Consider the following 21,993-nt stretch of genomic DNA (forward strand, 5'->3'; position numbering starts at 1 on the left):
TCTCAGACTGTGGCACATCTGACATCACAGAATCCACTGTGAGGCTACGGCTGGGCTTTGGGACCTAGAAATTCAGACAAAACACTGCATGCATTCTCAGATTGTTTGTTTTTTTATTGAAATTGCAGTGAGGAAGCTGAAATGGGCTCTCCAGGGGTATTTCCCTGAGCCCTGGTCCCCTTTGCAGCTCCCAGCTCTAGGTCCTATTGATGGGCTTCAGCGGTCACTGGCTCCATGGTGTCAGATGTCACACCTCCAGTGATCTCCAGCCCCAACTCTCTGCTGTCTCTACGATGGCCTGCATTCGGGTCCCTTCCACTGGCTTCGCCAGGATGCTCACATATTTATCGCGTGAGGAGGCCACTGTCTTTGCAGTGAGACTGGCTCTGACGTTCCTGAAGAAAGAGCTGATCCTGCTGAGTCTCTCGGTGGTGGGACCTGAACTCGCTGTAGATAAGCTCCTGCCCGATTTGTGCGAGGTCCTGGACTCGTTGGTGATGGGAGCACGGCTGATGCCTTTGTGAGCAGTGCCCTGCTCGCTGCCCCCCGGGCTGCCGTGGCCTTTGTCCTTTTGGTCATCTCTAGTGGCTCTGTGGCCGCCTGAGCACGGGCCAGCTGCTTTCTGGATGGTCTTGTTCCCCGCTGCCTTGTGGTGGCTTTCCACTGAACTGCAGAGCGATGGGCTCATAAGAGCTCTGTCCTTCCCCAGTGCTCCCTTCTCTCCCTTCTTCCCTTGCGGGCCTGGGACACCCTCTGTGAGCTGCCATCCTGTTCACTCACTTTGCCTTCCTGTGGCAAGGTTGAGACGAGGGTCCCCTCGTCCTCCTCGTCGGCTCTTCCTTCAGCAGTCTTGCCGGTGGGTTCTGCTCCGACCACAGTCACGCCGGCCTCTGGGGAGAGGCTGGTGGACGTGCTGGAAGCATACCCTGAAGAGCTCGCGGCACCTGCCAAGCATACCCTGAAATGTTCGCAGCACCGTTTTCCTGCTCCTCAGGGATGTTCTGGCAGTGCCCCCAGTGGCTATGCTGGCTTTGCTTCCTCCTGGACCGTTGCTGGCTGTGGCTGCTGTGGCCGTGCTCTGCTCTTCAGGGGCAGGAGACTTGATCACTGCCACGCTCAAAGCACCCGCTGCGGTGCCTCCTGCCACCCCTGCTGTCTCCACCTTTGTCGTTGCCCGCGATGCTGACGCTTTGTCAAGCACTGTAGGTTTTGCTTTTGCAGTGGCCACATCGGGCATGGTATCGGGCTTGTGGGAGTCCAGTTGGATCCCCTCCCCACCAAAAGCTGCGGACGTGGCCCCGGCCAGCTCAGAGCACGTGTGGAGGCTGCAGATGCTCAACTGGTCCTGATCCCACTTTCCTTGGAAATCCTCCAATGCCGGGCTCCTGCCGTCCTCCTCCTCCTCGAACACAGGCATGCAGATCATGTCCCAGGCTGGAACGGCGTAGGTGCAGCTGAGACCCTCCACTGGTGGTCGCAGGAGGTAAATCAGCTCTTCCCAAGAGGTGAAGAGGTCTTCCTGCGCGTCCAGAGGGGCACACAGCTGCAGGTACCAGGAGCGGCCAGTGGCAAACTTCACGCGCAGCTGTTGTTTCTCGCGATTGTGAGTGGAGATGCTCACGAGCGTCAAGGGCAGGAGCCTGGTGAGCTCTAAGGTCTTTGCAGCCTCGTGGCTCTTGCCCTTGGCGGCCTGGCTGTGCTCAGCGTGCTCTTCACAGCCGGTGGCCCATCGGGCCAGCAGCATGGTGTCTGGGAGTGGGAGGACGGGGCTGCTGGATGTGATGCCCACGGTCACCATGCAGACACAGTTGTGCACGTCAATCAGGTCTCCCCTCTTCGTGATCTGGATAAAGTCGCTCTCGAATACCGGTGCGTCCTTGAATATGTGGTATTCGCCCTTGCGCAGTTGCTGCTGCAGCTTCCCCGTGGTGGTGTTGAACAGGCCCACCCCGGTGCTGCTCTGGGCCGTGTGATAGGGGAGCAGAGAGTCCCCACTCATGGCTGCCTTTGATCACGACAGGCAGCGCGGTTAAGGTGGGCCCCTGGCTCTTCCCTCCCGCGGCCTCACTGGCAGAAGAGCGAGCTGCGGTGCTCTTTCGTCACACACAGGTAGCCCTATGGCAGGTCTTCCAAGCCTGCCCCACAGGCCCCACCTTTGCCTCAGGGTCTCCCAGAGGCAGGGGTGTCGTTAGGGGCACAGATGATCACAGTGGGGGACGCTGTAGGGCGCCTGGACCCCAGGCTGAATCTTTTCAAGTGTGTAGAGAGGTATGGTAGGCTCCCCCTCTGCCTCCCCTCACTTCTGCTTCTGGGTTTTTATCTCCCCAAGAGGCTGTGGTGAACTTCAGTCCTAGTGAGAGAAGTGACCACTTTCTCAGCCTAACCCCCTGGCACAGCCTATTTATCCTCTGGTGCCCTTTGTGACCTATCACTGTCGCATAGCCCTTTGCCTCATCCCCCAGCTGCCCCCTCAGGGCAGGGCCCCCATCCTCTCTCAAAGGAGGGGGAGGACATGTCCTCCCGCGGAGGACAGACCCATCCTGCCAGGGACTCAGGTGCGTACCGAAATAAAAGTGTCTTCAACTGGAAAGTTTTGTGTGGGTCCTTTTTCTTTTCCTCCCCCAAATTCAGCTACTGGATGAAATCTATAGGAATGTAAGATGATGGGATAAATTTGAACCATTTAAGCTCATGGTTTAATTGTATCGAATAACGTAGAGTTGGCAGTTGCGATCCTTAGTCTGTCCTCTCATAAAATCTCGGTAAACGAGGACGACGGTGATTTTTAATAATCACATTAAAAATTGCTTCTCCTAGGCACCATGCTGCATTCTTCACATATGGTGGTAAGAATGCACTGAGTTTGGTACTGTTAACTACTGTTCCCAGTTTATAGGTGAAGAAATTGAGGTTGTATCTCCTGTTTAAATTCCCAGAGCTAATGGTAGCAGAGGCACTATTTGAATGTAGGTCTACCTGATTCTAAAGCCTTTGTTCTGAACCACTACAGTACTTAGCCTCACAAAGAAAGCTTGGCCCAGCCAAACGTTTTCAAACTGGACTGATTTAACTACCTTTAAGAAGACCTATTTGGTGCATTATTAGAAGTTGCGTAATTAATTTTATGTGTGTATATATGTTATGGAGAGAACCCAAGACAGCAGTTGGGCTGACGTGGGGATTGAATTATCCAGGGGAGCACTCAGATCCTCCCTTCCTTTATGCTTGTGCAACAGCCTGTGTGTGGAAACCTAGTTATTCTTATGACATGTCCTCCCCCAGTGAAATGGGGGGTGAGTAGCCTGAGATGTAAGCTTTGATTCCAAGAGCCTGCCAGATGCCATCCTGTAGTAACCTCCCTACCAGGCAGAAGTGGTTTGGAAGCCTTGACACCTGTGGGGAGCATGTACCATTAGACATCCCGCCTCATTGCCACTCCCACAGAGCTAGTCACAGAACAAGTGATTTCTGAATTGTGACTTGAAAGTTCTGAGAAAGGCCCTTGCTGCCAACTCTCTTATCTCCAGTTTGATGTTATGCTTGAAATCCCACCATAGAGATTCATTCCTTGAGGATAAAGGCCATCTTTCTGTTAAAATACACACACCTGTCCCTCAACAGATGCCTGGATAAGCAAAATGTGGTCCCTCCATACAGTGGAATATTGTTCGGCCATAAAAAGGAATGAAGTACTGATATATGTCCCCACATGGGTGAACTTTGAAAACATTATACTCAGTGAAAGAGGCCACATATCGTATGATTCTATTTATAGGAAATAGCCATAAGAGGCAAATCCATAGAGACAGATATTAGATTAGTGGTTGCCTAGGGCTGGAGGGAGCAGAGAATGGCTAGTACAGGGTTTCCTTTTGTGGTGATGAAAAATTCTGAAACTACGTAGTGGTGATGGTTACACAGTATTGTGAATGCACTGAATGCCACTGAATTGTACACCCTAAAATTACAGTGGTGAATTTTATCACAATCACACACACACACACTCCTGTTCAGAACCTTTATAGTTAAAAAACATAGCTTCCAGCTTTAGAGAGGTCACCTGTGTGACCTTGGACATTCTACCTAGCTCTCCCCTTCATCTATAAATTGGGGATAATAACAGTTGCCGGTGAGGATTAAATGAGATAATGCATGTAAAGTATTGAGTATATTGTCTCACTCAATAAATGTCAGCTATTATTGGCATTAGTTTCAACTGACCCTTTAAGCTTCAGTGTGAATTCCTTCCTGACAGCAGTTTTCGGTAAGACAAATAGAGAAGCTTCTGGGGTTAGAGCCACCATGAGAACTCAGAAGGATCCTCACTGGAGAAACCCAGCCTCCTCTGAGGTTTTTTCTCAGGCAAATCCATGAAAACACTTTACCCCACGGAGAAACTGTTTGAACACAACCAAAGAGTATGGGATGCAGAAGAGAGGAAAAGCTTGGTATGGGTTTGGGTTTCAGGGTTTCTTTAAAGCCCGTGGGAGAAATTCAGATAAAGATGGAAAAGAGCATTTTAGCTCCTGGCAGAAAGTGGAAGTTTCAAGTCCAGAACTCCTGTCGTGGGCCAGAACCCTTTACAGCTCTTTATTCTGAAGTAGGTGTCAGGCCAGATCTCAGGGAAAGGCCAGGGGACAGGATGAGGGCGGGAACAGGAGGGAGGGTGGGCTGTCCATGCCCTGCCACTGTGACATCACAACCCCAGCAGGTGGTGGCCCAAGGAAAAGACCTTGTCAAGCCAGGCGTCTGACTCTGGCAGAGATCCCATCCAAGTTTATTCTTTCAGAGCCCCGGTTTCCCTCTCTGTCGAACGTGAAAGTAGATGAACGAAGCAAATTGATGGTAAATACTTATTAATCCTTTCTTTTTTTTAATTTTTTTTTTTTATTCATTCATTTATTTAGTTTTTGGCTGCATTGGGTCTTCGTTGCTGCTGGCAGGCTTTCTCTAGTTGCAGCAAGCGGGGACTACTCTTCGTTGCGGTGCGCAGGCTTCTCATCCCAGTGGCTTCTCTTGCTGTGGAGCATGGGCTCTAGGTGCACGGGCTTCAGCAGTTGTGGGGCACAGGCTCAGTAGTTGTGGTTTGTGGGCTCTAGAGCACAGACTCAGTAGTTATGGCATACGGGCTTAGTTGCTCCGCCGCATGTGGGCTCTTCCCGGACCAGGGCTTGTACCCGTATCCCCTGCATTGGCAGGCGGATTCTTAACCACTGCACCACGAGGGAAGTCCCTAATCCTTTCTTTTTAAAGTATGGAAACATAAACTTGGTTACAGAAAAGAAAACTATTTTTAATGCATTTGTTAAGAGAACTTACACTTCCACTGATGATTTACATGCGTTTCTCAGATCAATGTTTCTTGCCATCGCCACTTCCCCCTTCCTCTCTAATTCGTTGTTGTCCATGGCAGCTTTAAAACTGTCTTAAGTTTCATAACGGCTGATTGGTGGCTCATCCAGAATGTAAGTGCAAGGAAATTCATCCCCCTCCACCAAGACAAGGAAGATAGATTATCTCCTGAAAGAAGTGGTAAATGGTACTTCCCCCAGATGCTCTGTGCAGGTTAGGAACTGCTCCTGATATGTAGTTAAAGCAGCAAAATTAGGATGCCTGTGTCACAGGTGACAGTTTAAAGGAACTATACATGAGTTCAAAGGAGCAGGCATGCTTCATGTGCATGAACATTCAAGGAAGCGAGGATGTCTCTGAAAAATGGCATTGGTGGCAGAGTAGCCAGTTTTTATTCCCAGCCTGTGAGTGTTACATATGTGCACAGGGAAAGAGCAAGGGACCCTGGTTCTGTTCCAGACCTAAGGAATCATATGCTCTGGAGATTCCAGAAAATTAGGTGGACTGTTTTCTTTGAATTATCACACCTATCCTGTCTAAAGTTATACTCTCTCTTCCTCCCCATCCTCACTGCCATTCTTTTCCAAATTTGAAATACCTGTTTGCAACAATGAGACACAAACCTGGACCTTATAAGAGATGTAATTCAAGTGAACACGAGGAGTTCTGTGACAGATTGTAAGGTTCAAGTTGAGCAACAGGTGTACATTTTAGGCTTTTGTGTATTCAGAGAAACTGGTAGTTGAGGTATTCAGATTTTATATCAAAATTCTATCTTTTGGGCTTCCCTGGTGGCGCAGTGGTTGAGAGTCCGCCTGCTGATGCAGGGGACGCGGGTTCGTGCCCTGGTCCGGGAATATCCCACATGCCGCAGAGCGGCTGGGCCCGTGAGCCATGGCCGCTGAGCCTGCACATCCGGAGCCTGTGCTCCACAACGGGAGAGGCCACTGCAGGGAGAGGCCCGCGTACCACACACAAAAAAATTCTATCTTTTTAAAATAAATTTATTTTATTTTATTTTTGGCTGTGTTGGGTCTTTGTTGCTCTGCACAGGCTTTCTCTAGTTGCGGCGAGCGGGGGCTACTCTTCATTGTGGTGCACAGGCTTCTCATTGCAGTGGCTTCTCTTGTTGCGGAGCACGGGCTCTAGGCACACAGGCTTCAGTACTTGTGGCACGCGGGCTCAGTAGTTGTGGCGCACGGGCTTAGTTGCTCCATGGCATGTGGGATCTTCCTGGACCAGGGCTCGAACCCGTGTCCCCTGCGTTGGCAGGCGGATTCTTAACCACTGCGCCACCAGGGAAGCCCCCAAAATTCTATCTTAATACCAAACAATCTAAAGGGTATGCTTGCTGTTGTGTCCTAGGGTTTGTCAGTGAGAAACTGAGCATCAGAAACCACAGACTGAGGAACAGGATTGAAAGTCAAAAATCCCACCTAGTGGCACCCCAGAGAACAAAGAACAACACCTGCAGAATATTTAAAGCTCGAGACCACCCCCTACACCACCATCTCCAAAGGAGAGGGGAGGGAAATGGTTAGATCTCAACAAACAACCAATTTAAAAGAACACAAACCAGCACAACACTTAAGTTCACCATGTCTTGGTTCCAATATTTATTCTATTGACAGGTTAGGAATACTAGGATAAATAAGTAATATCTTCTTTTACAGAAAATTGTAATGATACTACTGAGTAGGATTAAACACTCTGAGGATTTCACAGAAACGTCAGAATTTAAACAGACAGTAGCCAGAGTCCTCATGGCCAGTGTGAGTGACTGTCTCACAGCTATAAATGCTCTGGGCCCGATTTCTACAAACATCTGCATGACAGAAACAATGCCATTAACATCTAATAATGCTAAAGCCTAGGCATCACCTGGCTTCAAATGCATCTCCACTGATTGTGGTTTTCAACCACAAGAAAAGGAAAATGGAATATTCTTTGGCTCTTCCGGCCTAGAAAAAATTCCTGACCTAAGTCACTGAGCAGAGAATCTTAATCCTTCGGAAGCTGGACTCTGTTTCTGCTTTCTTCCTGTGACATTATAACTGAGTTTGCAACAGAGGACGTGCGTTAATGCTTGGGTGCCAAGGGGAAGAGGCCTTTTCTGTTGGCACAAAACTGCACTCAGTCCAGGCTGGCACAATTCTGTTCTTCCGGGGCTGACAACCTCTTCTGGCCACCTGAATACTTTGCAAGACACTGCACGTGCTGATATGATAGACAACCCCCCCCCCAAATTCTCAGAAACCAGATCTGAGGAAAGTGATGAGAAAGTCACAGTGGTGTTGTGTGGCACAAACGTCAGAAGAGCACAACGCCTAGTTTTGAAACGAACGCCTTGCACACGGTAATTCCTGTACAGAACAGCATATTTGCTAGAAAGCACAACCCTAGCCATCGCACAGCTTCACAAAATGCCATTCTCACTCCACGTCCCCTACAAGTGACAGTGGCAGCGGCAGCAGAGGAGGTGGCCCCACCCCACCCACCCAGGGTACAGATGATGCTTCTGCATGAATCCTAATGGTGGGAGGCCTGGTTTTTGCAGAATCCAGATGAAAGGCAGGCAGGACCCTAACCAGGGGCCATCTGGAGAATCCAAGGAAGGCCAAGATGTTAAGGCCTAAATTCTGGAGTTGAGGAAAAAGATGCCCTTGTTGCCCTGGTCCAAAGTCCACTCTGGGGTAGAGTGGAAAGTCACCGAGGGCCCTCCCACCGTGATGGTTCTTTGCTGCTGGGATTCAAGAGGTGCACAGGAAGTCAGATCTCCAATGGCTTCAGGGTTTTGGATGTAAAAGGAGGATTCGATGAGGACTCCGCAGTTGCCCCATACCACGGCTGCTTAGCTCTGCAATGTTCCCTCTTTTATCTGTTGGATAAAAAGGTTTCTCTCATCTTCTGGAGTCCTCCCGTTCTGAGCCCGGACAATGCATGTGGGCCGGTGCAGGTTGAGCATGTATATCAAATGCTGCTTCTCATTCTTGAGCTCCTCAATTTGGGCCTTCAGTTCGGCATTCACACTCTCCAGCTTCTCTGACTCCTGGGGGACAAGCAGCAGAGGGATTAGGAAGGGAAGCCACGGGCCAGTGAGGAACGGGGTGGCCTGCTCATGGCCCCTGGGTGGCAAGGGGTAACAGCTGGGACACGTCGGGGCTCATCAAGCTGGAAATGGCTGCTGGCTCCCTGCTACAGTGCCCCACAAAGCCAGGACAGCAGCATTAGGTTTGGGAGAATCCAGAGCCTGGAGAAGCCTTTGAACTTGGAGGCTCCTTCAGAGATGCCTTGAGTTTCCACTCAAGGTTGAGGCAGGTTGTGACCCTAATAGGAACGAAACAGCAATAGAAGCAATGGCAAAGAGATCTCCTTTACACAAGTACAACAGCCCATGGGCAGGTCTTCTGGACCCGAAAGGGCCTTGGGGACTGGAAGGCAATCCAGACTCATGGTGCTTAGTCTTCTGTGGGTCACTGATTTCACTGAGAAGCTCATCTCCCCAGAAAGAATGTACATAGCGATAAACAAAATGTCTTAATTTTCACTGACCCCCTGAAGCAACTGACAGAACCCTTGGGGACCTGTGGAACCTGGGTGAAGACTCTGCCCTGGCCTGTCTACACTTGGGAGAGGGGACACAGCCACTGGAAAGACTGCATCACGGCCTGCTCCAGCTGCCCACAGATGCCGTTGCCACTGGCGCTTCTCCCTTCTGGAAGGGGAGCCGGCTGAATGCAGCTGGGAGCACAGACTATTGGATGCACCAAAGAGAAGGGCTGCAGAGTTAAGAACGAGAGAGAAAAGCAAAGAAAGTGTAACCTCTGCCTGTAGATTAAGGAAATAGCTTGTTTGAAGAGATTAATTAAAGGCTTTTCACAGTGAGCCAGATGAGAGGTGGCAGCTTTCTTTCCTGAGGAAAATGGGCAACTGAAGCCTCTTTCACTGGACTGACGTATCCCGTACCCAGAGGCTTCTGGACGTGTATGGACCGGCCGAAGGGGAATATGGGCACCAGATGATCTTGCGGTTTTTAATTCACACACCTGCTTCTTACACACCCAGAGTCACATTCATTGTGCTAACAGCTTTGCTACTTCGTCGTTCTGCAACTGGCATTTCTGCTACCAGCTACAATGCCCTTCCTGGGAAAGCACTTCTGGGCGGGGGCTTTCAAACTCCCCTTCCTCACGTGACGTGAGGTTGGCGGGGGACAGGCGTGAGCAAGAGGAAGGAGCAAGGCACACAGGCACTCACTTTCTGCAGGCACTCTGTCTTCTCCTTCTTCTTGTTTCGGCACTTGGCAGCTGCAATCTTATTTCTTTCCCGTCGCCTCTTTTTCCTTTCATCTTCTTCAGGGGCTACCTGTAAAATTCAAGAGGCACAAGCTTAATGGGAGGCTAGAAATTCAATCTACCTCAAATATACTGCCTTTTATTTCCAGCTAAAACTGACAAACCGGGGCAGCCCTAAAGAATTTGGGAGAAGTAAAGCCCTAGACTTTTGCATGCAACCTCTACACACACACACACACACACACACACACAGACACACACACACACTCAAGAATAATGAAAAATCAAAGAACAGTTAAAATTATATTGGCAATATTAGTAAATTAAATTTATTTTACTTTTAAAAAACATTTGGATTTTAAAATAGGAGTTTGATATTCAAAGTGATAACTATTGGTTATCAACTAGAGCAAGAAACAGATTTTGTTCAGTAAATATGTCCTTTCCCCTAGAACCAGGAATGACCTCAGGAATATCACCTTGCCACCCATTCCCCCTGCCTCTTCTTTGATTCATCTCTATCTTCACCTGGAACATCATCATAGCACCTCCTTCCTAAATTCAGGAGAAGCCCATGCAGCTCCTGGAGAAGAGGAACCCAAGCCTATTCCCCAACCAAAGTGGCGTTATCAGCCCATGGCTTGGTGCCACCTGTGGGTGGAGAACTAGAACCATCCATTGATTCATCCAAGTTGATATTGATCTCTTCCTCTGTGCCCCACCCTGAGCCAGCCCTGCGATCCTCAGAGAACAAAACCCTGTCCTGCTTTACCATCTGGTCCTCTGTGAAGTTCACTCTGATCCTGACTTCGCCTCTGGACTGATGGGGAGCAAGCAAAGTCTGGCTGCTGGACTTGGCTCAGAGACCAGAGTCTAGCGGGAGTGAAGCACTCACAGTGAGCAGAGTGGGTGATGGTTTAGGCCACTAATGTCAGAACTTTGTCGTGTCACTTGTCACTGCTCCAGACAGCAGGAAAGGCCATGGGAGCCTCACTGCAAATCAAAGAGATCCTGGGACGCCACGATCACCTCACCTCTCACTTTGGATTAGATGTCACTGACTTAAGGTTGGGCTGAGATGGAGGCTTTACAACATAGGGAAACAAAGCCCAAGGGGGAAATACGATGAGAGGCATTTCTACCTTTTATGTCTTGGATCCTAGAACCACATAGGCGGACATTGGGTTTAGACTAAACTACCTTTGAATCTCAGCTTCACTGCCTATTAGCTGTGAGACCTTGTGCAAGTTACTATGCTCTTTTGAGCCTCAGTTTCCTCATTTGTAAAATGGGATCAATAATCTTACCTACCCAATAGGGTTGTGATGAGGGTCAAATTAGTTAATCTATGTAAAGCCCTCTGCACAGGGTTTAGGTGCCATGGAAGCTTTAGTTAGTATCATCATTAACCTCATCATCAATGTCTTCATTAAGAATTCAGCAAGTCTAGAATTCCCTTTGCAACTAACTCTACAGATACTTTTGGACCGGGGGGTGGGGGTGGGGGGAGGATTCAAAGTATTCTCATAAAAGGAAGTACTTGAAAGTAGAGCAAATCTCAGAGTCACAAAGTGTCAGACATGGAAAAGCCTTTCTAAAGGCCATTTAGATCAATCCCCTCACTTTATTGATGTGCAAATGAGGCACAGAGTGGCCAAAAGTAATGTGCCAGGGGAGGCCCAGGAATCACCAGCTCATGGTCAGCAGACCAGTAGGCTACAACACTGGATGTAAAACCCAGGCCTGTGGCTCCCGGTCCTGTGTCCTCTCTTGGCCACAGCTGCCTCATTCCACCGTGCTGCATTCCCAAAGGTGCCTGGGATCTGGGGAAGAGGCTCACGCTGCCCAGATACACAGGATGCCCGTGGGTTTCACAGGCTCAGTGCCTTAAGTTGAGAATTACAGCCACCAAGGAGACCAGAACATTCAACGAGGTCATTTGGTACATTCTCTTCCCAGTAGAAAAATCTACTTGTTAAACTGACCTAAGATCAGAAGGTCACTTGATGAACAAAAAAATCACAATACATGAGTTGGATGACTTTAAGACTGCTTCCATGAAGCTGGCTGCCTGCTTCTTGCTCTGGAGAACCCTCCAAATATCCCTCCAAAATGTTCTCCTTCCTTCCATGGCACCCCACTACTTCCACTGCATCCTGTAATTTCAAGATTTAATTAGAAAAAAATTTTTAAATTTTTTCCTTGAGTGTCCCATGTTCCCACCCTGCACTTTCCAATATTGGACTGGGCACCAGTGACTTGCCCTGAGGTTAACTGGGGGTACAGCCAGTGCCCCTAATGCTGCCTTAAGGATATAGCATCATATAGTAGTCCTGCCTACCATTCACTGAATGCTAACACTCAGCCAGGCCCTCTGCTAGACCCTTAACAAATGCCATCTCATTTAACCCTTAGATCAGTTCTATACAGGAGTCATTATTTACCTGCCCCCACCTTTCACAGAATCATAAAGGTTCCTAACCAACTTCCTTTAAAACTCAGTTCTTTTCTGGCCAGGTCCACTACCTCTTGCCTAAAGGCAGTGACCATGCCAGTTAAGTGAGCTTGAAACACTCCCATCTTTCATCCATGAGGGGGAGGCTGACAAAACAGCTGAGACCTCAGCTCTGAAGTTCTCGAACCACCACAGCATTCCCAGCAAGCACCTCCCAGACTTCTCACCATGCCTGTTACTCCAGGTGTCTTATAAAAGGCTGAGGAGTGGAGAACAGCACAAGCGTCAGAGACAGAAGTGAACTTGGAGCAGAACCTGTACCGAGGCTGTGAGCATGGCCGACTGGTCCTTGCTCCACAGCCTGGCCACCTGGGTTCTCGTAGTGATGAAAACAATCACCACACACTCTGCTTCTTCAGAACAACTGGACACAGAAGGTGATCTCATACAGACAGACTCATGGCTTTCAATACCATCCATACGCTGATGGCTTCCAACTCTGTATCTCTGGCCCTGACTCTCCTCTCAGCTCCAGACCCACGTATCCAACTGCCTCCTTCACACCTCCACTGGGGCATTGAACAGGATGGATGCCTGCTCTTGTCCCACCCAATGTCCTGCAGTCCCAACCTCAGCAGCAAATAGGCTCTCCATCTTTACTGCTGGTCAGGCCAGAAATTTTGGAGTCACCATTGACTCCTGTTTGGAGTCATACCCGATGTATGACTCCGGGAAATCAGCTGTACCATCAGGACAGCTCCAGAAACTGACAACTTCTCGGCACCTCACGGCCCTCATCCCGATGCAGACCCTCTCGTGTCGGTACCCTGCTTCTGCCCTCGCTCGTACTGCCCATTCTCGACTCGACAGCCAGGGTAATCATTTAGGAATATCAGGTTAGACCATGTCGCTCCTCTGCTCAGAAACCCTCCCAGGGGCTCGCCACCTCACTCTGAGTACACGGCGTGTCTTTACAATAGCCTACAACACCCAACGTGATCTGGCCTCCACCCGTGAGCTCAGCGCCTGCCTCACTCCCCACCCCACACGTGACCCCAGCCACTTGGCCCTCCTTGCTACTGGTCCTGTGCCCTCAGCACGCCCCTCCCTCAGTGCCCTTATTCTTGATCTTTTGCCAGATACCCATATGGCCCTTATCCACTCCTCCTTCGAGTCTCTGCTCAAAGGCGATTCTATCAGTGAAGCCTCCCCTGAACTCCTGGTTTAAAACAGCAACCCCACTCCTACTCCACTCCCCTGTCCCCCTTTGCTGCTTTATTTTTCTCATTTGCCTGTCTTTTATGGATTTACTTATCTTGTGTGTTGTCCGTCTCCTCCCAGTGGAAGGTAAGCTCCCTGTGAGGGCAGTGATTTTGTTTTATTCATGGCCGAAGCCCCCTGCCTAGAGCATGCCTGCATGGTAGGTGTGCAATAAGTAAGTGCAGGAAGAAAGGGCACCCCTGGGAGAACCTACCTCGGCTTTGGTGACTGACATCTCGAGGGGTCTGCTGCTGACGGTGACTGACTCCAGCGCCGAGGACATCCGGTGGCAGAGGTGCTTGCTCTGGATGGCGAACCTCAGCTCTTCCTTGACAAAGGGTGTCAGGTTAGCAAAATCCTCAAACACCAGTGACCCAGGAGGGGACAGGCAGGGGACGATGGCAGAGGCACTGACTTCCGAGGCAGAGACCTGGCCTGGGTGTTGAAGCATCATTTTGCTGAAAGACACATCAAAACCCAAACTACTTCAGGGATTTGGGGGCATGGGATCAAGGACCCCCCCCTGCACCTGCGACCTCCAATACCTGAGCCCCACCCCCAGAAGAAGGTCCCATTAGCCCTCGGCCTTCTGCTTTGTTTTCATTTCACACCATCCTCATCTTGAGTAAAACAGGTTCTTAAAATACACAGCTCAGTGATGTGGATAAAATGCCTAGTTGAAGTTTATAAGGGGTGGCATTTCAGGCTATTCTGAATTCACAAGAGCTATTAGTATTGGCTGGTGTGCATATATGCAAATGTAGCCTCAAACAGTCCTGAAAGAGGAAGAGCGTTAAAAAAAAATCAGTGAGACTATTATGTAACCCCATTTGCAGTCTCCTTTTCAAAAAAAAAGAAAGAAAAACTTGGAAGGTATCTGAAATCAAGTTAAATCTATCAGTGAGTGGAAGTAAAAGCAAGGAGTGGGGGACCTTTGAATTTAGCAAATATATCTCTGAAGCTTCCCCCTTGGGAAGTTGGATCCAAGTCATTGAGAATGAGGACAGTAACTGTAGCAGGTGCATTTCTTCGTCCCAGTTTGGCTGGGGTGTGGGAATTCAGGTCACAAGGGACTAGAGTAGCCCTTTCTTAAGGTAAAGGTTGGTGAAGCAAAAGACCTCAGAGTAAAGAAAAGTGAGGAGCTCAGAATGTGGACCTCTTTTGGGGAGTGTTGTTCAGCCCTGTGATGTTTGGAAGGGCTTGGGCTGGGCTCAGAGGGGGCCTGGGACTGGCTCTGGCACTAAGGAGTGGTGTGACCCGAGCTCTCTGAGTCTCAGCCTTTATGTGACAAATGTCTGGGAACTCCTACAGCACCGGGATGGAGTCTCCACTGTTGCTCTTTCCAGAGCCTGACCCAGCCCCTGGCACCGGCTTCTCCCAATGCCTGCTGACTGCTGGAGACTATCCGACTGAATACATGAAATGAGGAAGGGGTGGTTAAATCAAATGGCCTCTGAGGTCCCATCTACCCCCTATCCTTCTACAGCCCAGGGAAGACAAAGGGACAAAAAAAAGCAAGCAAGAAAGGGCAGAAATAGTAATGGTTCCATGGCCCCAGTTTGGAATAGCCCTCCATAAATCTCTTCCTGCTGTATACTCCCTCCAGCAGTGGCCATCCCCCCTCATCCCTGCTTTCAGTTCTCCAGGGGCGATGAATATGGGGATTCTCAGGGCAGGCGGTCCCCTTGGAGCATCCCTCTCAACCTGGGGACCTGAGGTCATTAGCTAAATCCAGACAGAAAAGAAGCCCTTTGGCAAGTCGCTAACATTTCACAAGTGCCTCCTTCATTCCAGAAACCTTATGTGCCTTATCTCACTTAATCTTCATGAGAACCCAGTTAGGTCCTAGTCCCATTTTATGGATGAAGTAACTAAAATTTAGACAAGCTAAATAATTTGCCCAAAGTCATAGAGTTAGTATGAGGCAGCGTCAGGATTTGGAATTAAGTTTGACTCCAGAACTCATGCCCTTAATTTACAGAACATAGAATGTTATTCTAAATTGTAAAAGCAAACAAAAAGCCAGAGCAAACTTTTCTGGAGGGTTGGGAGTAGGCATGGGGATGGGTGAGGGTCCTGGAACTGAAGTGATGGAGACTAAGCAAAGAGCCATGGGGAAAATGTGAATTCTGTATTGAATTCCTGAGCTTTCTCTGCCTGGGTGCACACTCAGACTGCTGCCTGCATTTAGGAATTCCCAGTCTGGGGTCAGAACATCAAGATTTGAGGCTCACTTCCTTATGTGTCATCATCTTACCTCCCAGAGCCTTCTCTCTCCTCTGTAAAAGAAGTCTAAAAACTATCACCCTATTTTCCCAGAGTTGTGCAAGGCATTGAAGAAATAATACCTGAATATGCCCTGGAAAATATAATGCAACTAGGAAATATGTTATTATTGGGCCTCCCAGAGATCTGTCCAGCCCAGGGCTGGCTCTCCCAACAGATGCTCTGTGGGGTCCAGGTGGGTGGGTGGTTGGTCACTGTCTTTGATCTCAGACACTTCTGAATACAACACCCTGTACATCCCCTCTACATCCCCCTTAAGATCCAAGATACACTGATGGTGGCAAGAATTCCAGGCCAATGAACACCACCATTGTTGACTATTCAGAGAAACCCAGGAAACGTATGTGATTCTCTTCCCAAAGCCCTATGTCATGAGTCAGAACTGATATTCTTCTATCAGTTGAATCCTGTAATCTTAGGATGCGGGGAGGAGACTTTTCCGATAAACTCTGAGAAACCAGCTCTCCAAAGCCAGAGGCTTAACATTCTCCCATGCAATTGTGTTTTCCCTCCCTTTCCAACGTTATTAAAAACGCAGTAGTTCAGGGATGGATTTCAGAGCTACCACTGGGCTGGCCTTTGTCTGAAGGACGGCATGGCTCCCTTCTGCACAGGCAGTTTGAATTCCACCACAGTTGAGCGTAGTTCCATTTCACCTCCCAAGTTTATTAATGAGCTTTCAGGGCTTGGGGTCTGCTGTGTGGGTTTTTTTCCCCCCTTCTTAGTGTAAAGTCAGCAGTCCTGATGAAAGAAACTGAAGAATGCCAGTGGTATGGAATGTTTTTATGAAAAGCATTGGGTGGGCTTACTTGAGGATGGAAACAGGTTGTAAAAATGTTTAAAAGCCTTTCAGAAAGTAAAGCAGTTGTAACTGTAACGATTTGGGTTTTTCCTGCACTCAGCTAAAGTTCAGTTTCTTGAGATACTTTCCAGTTATTTGTTGCCTCATTCTCTTAAAATGTGATCAGCCTAGACTCAGGCTGTGCCCCTACAAGAAAAATGAAGTTAAACCTTCAGTTTTTAAGAAAGTTGAGACCCTTGAACATCCCCCTTTGAAGAAAAAATTTTAGAGGATTTTCTGAGCTGACTTTCTGTACTGACCTTAAAATTGTCTAGACTTATTACAAAGAACCTGCATTTCGCTTCTCATTATCTCTAATCAGAAATCGTGTCATACAATCGGTAGTTTCATCATTTCCAAGAAAGTGAAACTTTACTCATATATTTCTTTAACTGGAAATTCAGCTCCCAGATTTTATTTCCTAGTAGCTGCTACTACCTTGAATTTTCACTTTTAATTTTCATCTCTTTCCACTAAGCACTGCTCATAAAACATCTTATAGTAGGTAGCCAGTTCTTTCACTAACTTCCTGTCTTGGTCTTTCTCCTGGCCCACTGGAAGTAGGTATATAGACACTGCAGTTGTAGGTGTAAGGCTAGACATCAGGACAGAGATGACGCTTGCAGGCCTATCACTACCACTCACACGCTGAGCACCCGCTGGCATGCTTTCTGGACCTCAGTCACCTCATATGTAAAATGAGACCAATACCGCCTGCCCCAGTTCCCTCCCAGGGCTGTCAGGAAGATCATATGAGATATGTGAAGGTGGATTTACACACATCCTGGGTAGCCATTATTACTGTGATTCCACTTTCCCCATTTCAGGGGGGACTCATAATGTTGCTGTCAATGAAGTTGAGCCCCACTAATCATGAATTAACTGGAACCCTCAAGAAATTCAGGTCAGTCACAGACAGCTTCTTTTGCACCTTGACCTCTGGGCTCTTGGTGCACCAGATCAATTCCACCCCACTATTTGCTGGCCCCAGCTTGTCCCCACTGGTCTTAAGTACTTGAGAAATGACCAGGTCTCACACATGAAACCGTTTCCGGTTCCTGTCGTGTCCTGGCTATGTACTTCCTCTTCCCCAGGCTGAGTAACACTTGGAACCACTGACCCTGTCCCATGCCCAGCCCATTTGAAAAGGGAAGAAACCATGAGCTCTATCCAATGGGATAGAACACCCAATATTAGAGTCGTCCAGGTCAAATCTTCATTTTGTAATTGAGTAAAATGGGGTCCAGGAAGGTAAAGTGACTTGCCCAAGGCCATAAAGCTGGCGAGTGGCCCAGCCCAGGCCAAGCTGTTGACCATCCACCTGCTGCTCATTTTGCTTCATCACCAACAGAGATTCAACACCGCGAGGATCAACCAACGAGGCAAATGGAGAACAGAGCCATTGGCCAGGTAGATGAAGGGTCAATAGTCCTAGGAACCTGTACCCACCACAGAGGAGGCTTTGATAGGACTAAGACAGGGAGGGGAAGAAAGGGGACAATGAGGAGAAAAGACCAAGAGGGGGAGAGAGAATGGTGGGGTTAAAATAGGAAGGATCTGGAGGCTCCAACAGCTGCCACAGGTGCTGGGTACTGTATATTAGTCACACTGTGTGCCTCGGATGCTGCCTGCGGTGTTACCTCTGAAACCACCCAGACAATAATAACACTAAAACCCACCCCCACCCCAGTCTTCATCCAGGATATCCTCAAAGCAGTAGCATTATTCTACAACAAATGCTACATGCAAAACAGGGGGACAGTTATACCAATTTCTCCTTCATTTAAAGTTAAGAGACAGAGGCCCCAAACATGTGACCGTCACCCACACTGAAACAAGTGCATTAAGAGAGCACCCAGATTTTCTAGCACCCAATTTTTTTTTTTCTGCCTCCATCAAGGGATTAGCAGCTCCTTTATTTGTAAGAAAGCATGTGCGATTTGGAAATGAAATTAGGGAAAAGAAAATAGAAGGAAAGGAAGTGATTCGATCAGATGAAAAGAGGGTGGGGGGGAGCAGAGAAGGAGAACCATTCCAGTGGAAAGAACGTGGGGAAGGGAAGAGATGCCCCACAAAAGAAGTCCCTTTTCCCCCACTGCCTCGGAGGCCGGCCAGTGACGTCCAAGCCCCCTCATTCAAGTCACTCAAGTCCCCTCATCCGTCCCTTGTCTTTCAATTACACCCCCCTAGAATCTGAAAACCTTCGTCCAGACAGGACCGTAACGGTTGTCCAGTCCAACCACCACCTCGTGCCCGCAAACAGGCAGAGGGGCCCGGAGTGTCTATATGCCCACATTTCCCAGCTGGGTATATTGAGCGAGGCCCAGGACATCAAGTGCAGTGTAAGCTCTCAGGGTCCTGCCCCCTAGACCACAGAGCCAGTCTCTCAATTACCTGAACTGGCTTCGCACTGTCGCTTCCCCCCACGGTGGGTCTCCCCGATGGAAAGCAGAGAAATCCGCGAAACGCCAGAGGAAGAGCCAGAGCTTGAGTCACAGGTACTAGAGAAAAGCGTGTGAGAAACTTGGGACAGGAAGTCTCCGGCCCAGACACTGGGCATCTGTGCCGGGAGCCTCTCCGCCTTCTGCCCTAGGGCAGCCACATGAGCGCGCGCCACCTCTGTAAACTTACCCAACTAACTTTCGCTCCGGGCTACCGGCGCTGTCCTGCCTCCCGGCGCTCCGGGGCGGGCAGGGCGATCCCCAGCGGCCGCGCGCGCGACCCCGGCTCGCCCGCTCCTTCCCCATTCATTCCGTTCCGCCTCTGGGGCAGCCCTTCCGCAAGCATCGGCCTCCGCGCCTCTCGGGAAGGCTGGGCTCGCAAGTGGCAGTGCCCGCGCACCGAGCAAGGGATGGAGCCGGTCGGCGAGCCCGATAGGCTCGGACACCCTGAGCACCCACCACCCGTCGACCGCTCCCAGGGGGTAAGTAAACGCAAGGGCGGAGAGGAGCTGTGCTCCGACGCCAGTGGAGGAGCGGGAGCCCGACCTCTCGGTTGCCAGGACCATTTCGCGCCCCAGGTCAAAAGAGAAAGTTCTTTGCGATAAAGTTTCTAAAGCGCCGAGAAGCAGTGGTGGCTGGGAGAAGTTCAGCCAGAGTTCTTTCGAAGCCAGAGGCGGGGGGCAAGTGTCGGGGGTGGGCGCAGGGGCCGGCGACTGGTTACCAGAGGGGCGCAAAGAGAATGAAAGCGAGCCACCCTTGCCGCGCTCACTCGGCTTCCAACGCTCACCTCCTGGCTCCACTCGGGGCGCCCAGGGTCCGGAGGGCGGGCGGGGTCGGGGTGGGGTCGGGCTGTTTGTGGGGCCGGCGGGCGAGCACAGAGGGCGCACAGCCGGCGCGCGGGCTGGCGGGTCCGCTGGAGCGGCGGCGCGGGGAGAGCGCTGTGCAGTGCGCGCCTCGCTGCGTGCGCCTGTGGCTGGGAGCGCGTTGCATCACCCCTTTTATAGCCCTCAGGCTGGCGGCGCGCCCTTCTCCGAGTTACCAGTCCCAGGCTGACGTAATGCTATTAATAGCTTCCCCCGAGAACCAGCCGAACTAGGCTGGGCGAAAGCCGGGGTGGGGTGGGGGGCGGAGAGGAGGGGCCAAAGAGGAGGAGGGGAAAAGAGGGACCGGTGATGCAAGCTCGGGGAGGAGCCGGCCGGGGAGCGTTCTCCCGGCCTCGCACGCCGGGACACACGCACCCGCCCGCCCTCTCTCTCCATATCAGGACCGGAGCCGCCCGGGCTGGCCGCCAGATGTGCGTACTCGCCGCTGCGTGTTCCAGGCATGAGCCAATGGTGCCCAAGCCAGCGGCATGACTCCACCGCGCTGGCATCTCTCCCTCCGCTAAGTTGCGGAGGGGGGAGTTTGGATAGACGGGTCCTGGCCGCTGCCCAGACTAGGTGAGGCTGGAAGCGAGCAGCGACCTTTCTCTAAAATGCGTGGTCATTTTCTGGCGCTTCGTGAAAATACTCCCTTCGCAGTCAAAAGCCTCCTTCTCAAGTAGGGGACGGGATAGGAACAGAAGGATTATTCCCCAGTGTGGGAGAAGTGCTCAAAGGCACCCCTACGGTGAACCCACACCGTTACCCGCCGGGGGTGACCTCTGTGGCGGGGACCGTGAGAAGTCTGTGATTTAACTCAAGCGCGGAGAGCTCCGCGGGCTCTGTGCGCCCACGCCCGCAGCCCCGGCACACCCCACAGGGGCGCACACGCGGAACCGTCTCCCGGCAGGTTGGGAACCCGACTCTGAGGCCAGGCCTAGTGGTAGGACCCTATGGGGTTAGGATTCTTTTAACAACCCCAAAGCGTTTGAAATTGACAGCGAAACGAACAAGCCCGTGAAAAGATTAGCGACCTGGAAAAATCAGAGGCAACTCAGAGAGGGGCTAAGAGTAAGGCTGAAGCCTAGAGGCCAGGGAGAGGAGTAAAGAAAAGGTGCTTTAGTGTCCGCGGGCGGGACGGGGCGCGGGTCGCCTCGCTCTCTGGCAATGTTGAGGGAAAACCCATCTTCGGCTTTCCTGTGTTTTTCTGCGCCCAGAGAGGATTGGGTTGGGACCGGACGGACTGGACTGGGGACGCACTAACTGCAGCGGAAATAAGGCCCCGCAGCAGAAATCCTTTTCGCCTTAAAGCCGGTGGCGGGAAGGGCGGGGTCTTGTGGCCCAGATTCTAGCCGAGCCTTCAGCGGAATTGGATTTGAAACTTAAAATCGATTTCCCAGTTCCGATTCCCCGACCTCAGCTGTCTAGGCTTCGAGACCGGCAGAACCAGAGACCTTGTCAACTGCTCACGGACTAATATAGATGAACGCGAGTGTGGCCAGCCATGTTTCGTTACCGCCCGGGAGGGAGACCCGTGCGCGCCCGTGGGGTGTAGGGGCACCTGCTTCCAGCTGCCTTTAGGGAGGGAGACGGCCCAAGGCCATAGTTTGGTAATTTGGGGTAGGAACTAGAAGGCTCTCAGAGCCCAGATCTCTCCCGCAGCCCCGCCGCACCTGCAGCCCTCGGGTGTTAACAGTCGTGAAGGAGGGGGGCTGTCTGTCTCTGTCTCTGTCTCTCTCTGCCTTACACACACACACAGTCCCGCACCCTCGGGGAATCTGTCCCTCTCCCCAGCCTCTCCGATTGCCCAGCAGCCTGGCATAGATACCCTCAGAGTTACAGGTAAAACTGAGTCCCCCGCACCCAGGTTCCTCTCCCCCGAATCCGAGCCTCACCGGGACACCCCCCAAGCTTCGGGGCCCAGGACAACGCGGAGAGCCGCCTTGGAAGTCCCCCCGCCCCCGGGCCGTCCGGGAGCCCAGAGGTTCCACGCAGGATCCCGGGATGTTGCCCGGGACCTCACCGGGTTTCCAGCGAAGTCACACGGCCAGAGCGGGGCCGTTGTTTTTGCTTTACTTTTCACCCTGGTAACGGGCCTCCTGGCCTTACCCCACGCTCCTACACTCCGCCCTCCTAACCACGCACCTGCAGGTAAACCCCGGGCTGGCAGGTAGACCCCGGGGCGTGTCGGCACAACCCCTAG

The 21,993-nt window shown here is 50.8% G+C and overlaps 1 protein-coding gene and 1 pseudogene across 2 annotated transcripts; both read right to left on the reverse strand.

Annotated features, from left to right (window-relative positions):
- Nucleotides 1-203: 203 nt before the first annotated feature.
- Nucleotides 204-1,999, reverse strand: LOC132424175 (Golgi-associated RAB2 interactor protein 4-like; annotated as a pseudogene).
- A 5,874-nt stretch (nucleotides 2,000-7,873) lies between these two features.
- Nucleotides 7,874-19,886, reverse strand: ATF3 (activating transcription factor 3). Of its 2 annotated transcripts, none has more exons than XM_060009988.1 (4): nucleotides 19,718-19,886; nucleotides 13,573-13,820; nucleotides 9,610-9,713; nucleotides 7,874-8,401 (listed from the first exon to the last, which is right to left on the reverse strand). In XM_060009988.1, the coding sequence occupies exons 2-4, from the start codon at nucleotides 13,814-13,816 to the stop codon at nucleotides 8,204-8,206; spliced, it is 546 nt and encodes a 181-aa protein (XP_059865971.1). In that variant the 5' UTR covers nucleotides 13,817-13,820; nucleotides 19,718-19,886; the 3' UTR covers nucleotides 7,874-8,203. The 2 variants fall into 2 exon arrangements, with proteins under 2 accessions (XP_059865971.1, XP_059865966.1); XM_060009983.1 differs by lacking the exon at nucleotides 19,718-19,886 and adding an exon at nucleotides 19,121-19,536.
- Between the last annotated feature and the right edge of the window lie 2,107 nt (nucleotides 19,887-21,993).

This window comes from Delphinus delphis, chromosome 1 (assembly GCF_949987515.2).
Source record: "Delphinus delphis chromosome 1, mDelDel1.2, whole genome shotgun sequence".
NCBI classification, from domain to species: Eukaryota; Metazoa; Chordata; class Mammalia; order Artiodactyla; family Delphinidae; genus Delphinus; species Delphinus delphis.

Excerpts from the sequence above, each read along its gene's own strand:
- ATF3 (XM_060009983.1), bottom strand. The coding sequence starts at position 19,236 with ATGGGGAAGGAGCGGGCGAGCCGGGGTCGCGCGCGCGGCCGCTGGGGA. Across the intron at positions 13,821-19,120 it reads CCGGAGCGAAAGTTAGTTGG|CAAAATGATGCTTCAACACC; the intron begins GTAAGTTTACAG and ends TGTGTCTTTCAG. Across the intron at positions 9,714-13,572 it reads AGTCACCAAAGCCGAGGTAG|CCCCTGAAGAAGATGAAAGG; the intron begins GTTCTCCCAGGG and ends TTTTACAGGTAG.